Genomic DNA, 8,687 nt, shown 5'->3' with positions numbered 1-8,687 from the left:
TTTGAAGAACAGTGGAAGCAAATAAATCCATTATTCCTGACAGTGCTGGGGACTGACTCACGGCAAAAGAAACCATTCAAATGTGAATGCCACAGGTGGTGGCAAGAAGTGACTTGCTGAGACACTGCTACTGATGTGTGTTTCAGAAAATAAGCCATTTTCCTCTTGCTTTGCAGTTCAACAGTACTGTAGTTTCTGTTGTGTTTACAGAGTGCTGAATGAGCACTGCAATAAAGCTGCATCCTCTTTCTGCTTCCCTCTCCCCACCCCCCCCCCCCTATTTATGACTCGGTGGGAGACCTAAATGGGTGTGTACACTTGGGATGGGGGGAAGAATAGTTAAAAACAAAACCAACTAAATTGATCTACTACACTAACACTGAGAGTCACAGTGCTCTTCAGCTTCAGTTGGCCTTACAGAACTCCTGTAGCTGCTTCTGTAATAGTAGCATTACATTTCTGACTTCTTTTGTCTGTTCTGTTGTTCTGTTTCTTCTGCTGAACTGCATGCTGTGAGGTTACTTACTTCTCTCATGTCTCCTTCAGCAGTCCTTTAGAAAAGGATCGAGAAGAATGTGTTGAGGAGCAAGCTTCTTTTTCTGATGCTGCAGTTAAATGAAGACCAGAACTGGAGCGATTCCTGATACCCCAGACAAAAAAATGCACTGTGTGTTCATAACTCCTTTGAGTGACTGACTTGAGCCTTGCACCTCAGATTGGACTTTTATGCTAGTGATGATTTATAGAGTTGCCTCTGCGGCACCTGTGTTCTTGAAGGCCAGCAGAAGTGTTGATGCAGCACCACTTTGGGGCAGCAGAGCACATGTGGCAAACAGGTTAGTCAGGTTGTTGCTGGTTTGGGTAACTTGTAAATTTGGTACTCTTCTACTTCAGCCTGTTGAGCTGCTGGGAATGCCAGTCCAGACCTAACTCAAGTTATTTATTAGATGCTACAGGTCAACTTGTGCCTCCGAGCTTTCCTGCTTCCTGTGACATACGCCGTTTGTCTCAGGTGGGATTCCTGCCCAGCTTTATTCCCCAGCTCCTGGTTTACAAGGGAAAGTCCTGAAACTTGGTCCTGGATGTTTAGTGCTCTATTCAGCAGCTGGCAAGGATGGTCTCTGCTTTCTCAAGGGCATGTATTGCATAAGGACAAGTATCAGTTATTCAGTTATTGTTATTAGTTCAGTTATTTGTATCAGTTATTCCATGAAGAATATTTGTGCTCCTTTTTTGTGTTCTAGAATGCTGCAATAAATGGAATGAAGCTTTTTCCTTTTTTTTTTTTTTTTCTTCCCCCCCCACCCCCCGAGATAGATTACCTCAGAATGCCTTGTGTGTACTGTGGAGCAGGTAGGAACTCACTTGTGTGTCTGTAGCAGGTAGCCTGCAGTATGAGCAGCCAAGCCAACATACTCACGGGGTTGAACATTGTACAGGCCTGCTCAAGGTGTGAGACATTTTTTTGCTTGTTTGTTTTCTGGGAGAGAGATTGTTGTTGTTTTCTGTGTAGGTGTTGAGCCTGGCGATCTGGGTATGTTTCTTCCATGCAAATGAGTTGTCCAATAGGTAAAATGCTACCAGCATGAGTTAACATAACCCCTGCTTGAAGAAGGTGGAGAAGAAATCTGTTGCTTCTAAGAAAGAACCTCAAAACTTCTTTGAAGTCTAGGAACACAGTTAAGTATGTACTTCATTTGTTAACAAATGATAGCAGTGGACACTCCTGTGTGATATGTGGGCATTTGCGTCCTCAAAACAACCCTTAAAGCGTTTGCCATTGGGACTGACTTTTTAGCTGTAAAAGAAGAGGAAAGTCAACTGAAAAACTTACCATCTGCTGAGAAGAGAAATACACTAAGCAGAAAACAAATAGTTGCTCTAGGGCTGGAGCAGTTCGATTCTGGCGTGCTTAAAGACCTGTTTTATTAGAAAAGCACTGTGGAGAAAGTTTTCCTTTAAAACAGTCGTAAAAATTTCTCCTAAAAATCCCACCCTAAATCTGCTTCACATTATCTAATATGTCTTCAGGGAATTGCTCGAGACTTTTTCTTTTTTTTTTTTTTTTTTTTTTTTTTTTTTTTTTAATTATTATAGGACAGGCTGTCCATTGGAGAGACATATGCATTGTTTCACCAAAGCTGTAGCCCTCTATCTTCAGACAAGAGGGAAGCACATTGTTTTGTGTCTTTGATATGATCCAGCCAGAAAACAGCCTTAGGGGGAGAAAAAAAAAAAATCGGTCCTTGGCAGCCGTGCAGTCTTTCTGTCTTTTTTTGTTTTCTGTCAGTGCCACAATGTAATGCTGTTCTAATAACTTGAGATTAAACTCGCATGGGGCGTCTCAAAAGTCCTTCTTAAGACTTGAGGTCATAACTTGCTGAAAGTTCAGAGGGATGAGTCTCATTTTTGTAATGAAAAAAAGTTCCAGGGTTATTTTAGAATTAGGTCTAATAAGAAACTGGTACAAGAAGCTACTTTAGTACAGTAATTTAGTGACAGTGCAGCAGATTTGTAGCAGCTACTGAAAACTTTCCACCTTCCTGCTCAAGCAAGCTGAACCCTGCAAAATTCAGATGGTGATTACAAAGGTGATGTTTCGGGTCCCTGTAGGCTGATTATTTCAAATGCATGGTATGGCTGTGCCTTGAGGTGGAAATGCTCAAGAAACTTCGTGTATTGTTTATTTGGGTTAGAATGAGCCCATTGTAGTTGGCAAAGTATCCTAATTGAGAAATATCACAATTTATTCAAGGGCAGCTGCATCTAATACTTACACACGTTTCAGTGGGATTGAATATGCTTGTAATAGTTCTACTATGAGCTTGGTACCTCTTGTATCAAATAGATACAGTTTTAACAAATATTTTTCTATTTATGGATACTACAGTATAATATAGTTTTGTAAGGTCATTGATTAACATACAGGGGACATGGTGGAAAGTGAACTAATGTTCAAGTATAACATTTTCCAGTAACAGAACAGGACAATAGAAGAGGGAAAATACCACTTATTACTATTTCCTTAGTTTGCCCATTATTCTGATTTTCCGTGTGGTAGTTTTCCTTCTTACCACTCTGAGGAAAGTATCTTCTTCCCCTTTCCTTAAAATGCTTATAGTTTTGATATAAACATTACAATGTAGTTGCATTTGAAAACTTGGCTGAATATAGTGAAAGATGCAAAACTATTAAAACATTACTCAAAAGTGCTTGAAACTAAGAGTAGTACATTATACTTGCATCTGATTGTGTCATGATCTGAAGTGTTCATAATTTTGTATTGGATTAAACTAATAGACCATTTAACTACCACTTCATTTGCGGGTGGGGATAAATGTGAATCCTTCTATGTAAGGATTTAAAATACATCTGTGGTTTGAGGCTTATGAGCATGATAAATTTAGCACACTACTGTAATCAGTCCATTTTGTGCCATGTCTCCATAGTCTCTTTATTGGCTATAACTTCTGCAGAATGAATATCTGTATTCTCATGTGGGTTTGTGGTGGTGGTGGGGAACCCTTATTATCTTTTTTGATTCTGAACTACTCTTGAAGAACAGCCAGCTTATATGAGTACTATGATTGTGAATTTCTCAAGGCTGAAGTTGTGGTTAGCTGTAAGCTGTTTTGTAAAAACATGCACTTTGCATTAAGATAGATGTATTTTTATCAGCAACATTGCTGGCTTTAGTAATGTACAAAGTAAGGTAGAGGGGGGGAAAATGGCTGCATTTTCAACCTTAACTATAGTTTTTATTATGGTTTCTCTGAGAATTTCTAATGTTTTTATTTGCTCCTTTTTTTTTTTTTTTTTAATGTAATATGCTTCAGGGATGCTAAACAGGAGCCCACCCAAATGCTAGAATGTTAAGTGACTGTTTTAGTTAATCATAGATGAATTAATAAGGAAATGTGAGCTTCAGCATAGTGCCAAAGCACTTCTACAAATGAAGTGGAAGGGGGAATGCCTGAAGCAGTTGCTTGAAGTAAGACTTCTAAGGCTGGTAGAACTTATGCTCAGAAAAAAGATCCAGTGCAGTGATTTTATTTAATTTTATTTTATTTTTTAGAATTCATTTTTGTGTGCCTATATTATGTTTACTAGCAGGTGGGAAAAAGGAATTGGGTCAGACCCTGTTCCTTACTCTTCTGTAATAATCTTGAATGCTAAAGGTTTGAGTTCTGTTTTTTAGACTAAACCAGTTCTTTGCTTTGGTCTTCCCCTTGCTGTGCACATTTGGTGTAGGAAGTAGAAGAATCTTATGTCCAGCACTCTGTAAACCCATAAAGGTTTGGGTGTATACACCCAGGACAGCTGTGTATAGGTAGACGACACCTCCCGACGTGTAGAAGGAGATAGGGTTATACTATATTCACAGCAGAAGTAGGAGCCACTGTGCAACTCTTCAGTGCCTCTTACTCTCCAGCCTGTCTGATTGCTTGCTAACAAGTCGTTGTATTATCCCCTTTCCTCCTTTGAGCACTTCAAACCTGCTTGGTGAAATGAGTGCCTGTTTCCTGATATGCTTTGGTAGAATTGGGTGTGATTGGGGGTTCAGGAATAGAGTGGCAGGGTATGCTTTGCCTCAAAACCCTCTACTTCTGATGTTAGTGATCCCATTAGTGCTTGGATACACATGGATAGTGCTGGGAACTGTTTCCTGGCATCCTAGCAACTGCGACTGCTAAAAACTCCATGCGGTTCTCTCCCATGTGCCTAGGCTGCTCCCAAAAAATGCTGAAACCATGTGGGTGTGAGGATCAAAAGGCACATAGCAGACAGAAATACCCTAAAGCTAGATGTCAGGCATTGTTTTGCTTTTGTTCCTTGTCTGAATGGGACTTTTTCTTCCCTTGGATTACATGGGATATGAATGAAGAGCTTTCAGAGTAAAATGTAACTCTGTAATCATCTGTACCCCAGACAGGTGCAACCTCATCTGAATAACGTTGATTTTTCTAGCTGATCTTAAATTTTTGGGGTTTTGACAGTATCACGACTTCGCTTTGATTTTTAGCTCTAGCAGCCAGCTGGTGTCTTAAGTGCATGCATGTGATGCCAGGATCTATGAAGATTTGTGGGGTGCAGTGCTAGAGCAACACAGGAAATGACTAGCCAGGTTAATGCTCCTTAGTGGCTGTTTTTTGTTTGGTTTTGTTTTATTTCCCTAAGATTGCTTGAAAGAGGAAGTCTTGTTTAGTGTCTTGAGAAGCAGACTTTTGAAACTCTAAAGAAAAATAAAATGTATTTCTGTTCCTTGCCTTGTTGTGGGGAATTTGGGTCATTTAGTAATCCAGAATTGCTGCGTCCCTTAAGGTACTTATAAACATTAAAGTTGACTTGTAAAAGGCATTGCTACTTAGTTCTACAAATATTCAATTATGTCTGTTATGGATTGCATAAATACAGCAGGAAATATAAGGGGGAAAAATCTGTGGTGTTCAGTCATTGTTTTACTAGACTTCAAATTTTTTCTCATTACTTCATGAAATTCTTCTCTAATTCAATCTTTGTCTTTTGTCTTTGCTGCCTTGCAGGGTTGGTACAGTAGGCCTCACTAAACTTAGCTGCAACTAAGAATTTCTCCTACATCAACTGAGTTAAGGCTGATGCTCTTGTGGAATGTGGATTAAAAGTGCGTGCTAAGTTCCAAATTTCCATTTGAGAAGCGGAGAAAGTAAATGTACCACAACCACCAGCATCAGGACAGCAAACCAAGGGACAAAGAATTTGATCCACAGTGTTGATATATGTTAACTGGTTCACGTGTGGCTTAAAAGACGTTTGCTGGGGGGCGAGAAGTGGACGTCAGCTGTGCGAAGGCATTTTGTTTACAAAAATGAGGGCTTCTTTGGAAACAGCAGACATTGCCATTGTGGTGCTGTACTTCGTGCTTGTAATGTGCATAGGTTTTTTTGCCATGTGGAAATACAATCGGAGCACCGTAAGTGGCTACTTTTTGGCAGGGCGTTCTATGACCTGGGTAGCTATTGGTGCATCTTTATTTGTGAGCAATATTGGAAGCGAACATTTCATTGGGCTCGCAGGATCTGGAGCGGCGAGTGGATTTGCAGTAGGTGCATGGGAATTCAACGCCTTAATGCTTTTGCAGCTTTTAGGATGGGTCTTCGTCCCAGTCTACATCCGGTCGGGAGTATACACCATGCCTGAATACTTATCCAAGCGTTTTGGAGGGCATAGAATTCAAATATATTTTGCAGCGTTGTCTCTAATTCTTTATATCTTCACCAAACTCTCAGTTGACTTGTATTCAGGGGCACTTTTTATTCAAGAATCACTAGGTTGGAACCTCTATTTGTCAGTTATCCTCCTAATTGGAATGACTGCGCTGTTGACTGTGACTGGAGGTCTTGTGGCTGTCATCTACACAGACACGCTTCAAGCTCTGCTTATGATTATTGGTGCCCTCACACTTATGATCATAAGTATTACGGAGGTTGGTGGGTTTGAAGAAGTTAAAAGAAGGTACATGTTAGCGTCACCAAATATTACATCTATCTTGTTAACCTACAACATTTCCAATACCAATTCCTGCAATGTCGACCCAAAGCCCGATGCTCTTAAAATGTTGCGTGAGCCAACAGATGAAGATATTCCCTGGCCTGGATTTCTGTTGGGACAGACTCCGGCTTCTGTCTGGTACTGGTGTGCCGATCAAGTCATAGTTCAGAGAGTTCTAGCTGCAAAAAACATTGCTCATGCCAAAGGATCCACTCTGATGGCAGGCTTCTTAAAGCTGCTGCCAATGTTTATTATAGTTGTCCCAGGGATGATTTCACGAATACTGTTTGCAGATGATATCGCCTGCATTAATCCGGAACACTGTTTTCAAGTCTGCGGGAGCAGAGCGGGATGCTCTAACATTGCCTACCCACGTTTGGTGATGAAACTTGTGCCGGTTGGTCTGCGGGGACTGATGATGGCTGTGATGATTGCTGCACTGATGAGTGACTTGGACTCTATATTCAACAGTGCCAGCACCATATTCACACTTGATGTGGAAGAGCGCGACGTCTAGAGAACTGATGATTGTAGGAAGAGTTTTTGTCGCGTTCATGGTAGTTATCAGCATTGCCTGGGTCCCAATAATTGTAGAAATGCAAGGTGGTCAGATGTACCTTTATATCCAAGAGGTAGCGGACTACTTGACCCCACCGGTGGCTGCTCTGTTTCTTATGGGTATCTTTTGGAAGCGTTGCAATGAGCAGGGGGCTTTCTATGGCGGAATGGCCGGGTTTGTTCTTGGAGCGATACGGTTGGTACTGGCATTTATCTATCGTGCTCCTGAGTGTAACCAGCTGGATACTAGGCCAAGCTTTATCAAAAACATCCATTACATGTATGTTGCAACAACTCTCTTCTGGATCACTGGGATTGTGACCTTTGTAGTAAGCCTTCTCACGCCTCCACCTACGAAGGAGCAGGTTCGGACAACCACTTTCTGGGCTGTGAAAAACAGGAATGTGAAAGAGAGCGCTGCAAAGGGGGAGCTGTACAAAGTGCAAGAAAAGAGCATCCTCAAGTGCAATGAAAATGCTAACCATATAATTCCAAATGGCAAATCGGAAGAAAATATTAAAAATATCAAGCCAGAGGATATCAATCTTCTGGTTACTTGCAGAGATGACAGCAACCCTGTGATTTCTGTGAGTCACTCTGAAGTTGAGACGCCAGTTGATTGTTATTCGAATGGACAAGTGGCTTTGATGGGGGAGAAAAAGCATGAAGAAGAGACTGATGAAAGAGAGAGACATTTGAAATTCATAGATTGGTTCTGTGGCTTTAAAAGTAAAAATATGAACAAGAGAGCTGTTCGGGAGGTGGAGGAAGAGACTGTTTGTTTACAAATGCTGGAAGAGACTCCAAAAGTTAAACTATTACTAAATACTGGACTGGTCTGTGTCTGTTCGCTTGGCATATTCATGTTTGTCTATTTCTCTTTGTGAGTGAATAGTAAACTTTTAAGGGTATGGCTAAACATACAGAAGTTGATACAGGTCTCTAGAGATTTCATTTTGTTTTAATTTTATTTGCTTTTCAAATAACATAACTGCAACCCAGGCATTGTTTACGCTATAATTGTAAGATCAGCTCAACTTTAGCCTATTTAGAGACCATTTGAGACATGTTGTCCTATCTCTGCTGAAAGCAGAATGTGTTGTGTCGTGTCTTTTTCCCCTTTTGTCTTTTTTTTTTTTTTCCTTTTTTTCCTACTTGCAGTACTAACCTTTCGTTTTTTCCATGTATACATGTATAAATATACCAAAGGCAGGCAGGTGGCTGTGTTTGAAGTCAGACAGTTACATAGCTCAGTCAGCATTAAGATGAAGATAACAACTTAGCATTTGCTGATGTGTAAAATCTAAATGATTAAAGCTGTGTTGAAAGATTTTTAAATGTAGGGCTGTGATGCACATCACTGTGTAGTCATTCTTTGTAACATAGCTATATTACCGTGGCCAACTTAACACTCTTCTAAGTTTGCTCACTGCTTTTAGATTTTGTTAGGTGCGGGTTTTTTTGTTTTGTTTTGGTTTTTTTTTTTTTTTAGTTTCTCATTTCTTTTATAGCGACAACAGGAAGATAGTTTGTCTCATCTTGTAGCACTTAAACCATGATATCTGTTGGTAGCTTTCTGTCTTTTTTTCTCTGTAAGAAAA

At 40.3% G+C, this 8,687-nt stretch overlaps 1 protein-coding gene across 1 annotated transcript; it reads left to right on the top strand.

Moving 5' to 3' along the window:
* Positions 1-5,721: 5,721 nt before the first annotated feature.
* On the top strand, positions 5,722-8,420 carry SLC5A3 (solute carrier family 5 (sodium/myo-inositol cotransporter), member 3). Its single transcript, XM_010024689.1, is given in 2 exon segments — positions 5,722-7,033; positions 7,035-8,420. Coding segments are annotated over 2 exon segments (2,127 nt in total). The 5' UTR covers positions 5,722-5,845; the 3' UTR covers positions 7,974-8,420.
* Positions 8,421-8,687: the final 267 nt, after the last annotated feature.

The sequence above is a fragment of the Nestor notabilis genome, unplaced genomic scaffold, assembly GCF_000696875.1.
Source record: "Nestor notabilis isolate BGI_N333 unplaced genomic scaffold, ASM69687v1 scaffold28750, whole genome shotgun sequence".
Lineage (NCBI taxonomy): Eukaryota > Metazoa > Chordata > Aves > Psittaciformes > Psittacidae > Nestor > Nestor notabilis.
Note: the sequence above shows the minus strand (reverse complement) of the source record. Positions and strands in the feature narration are given on the sequence as shown.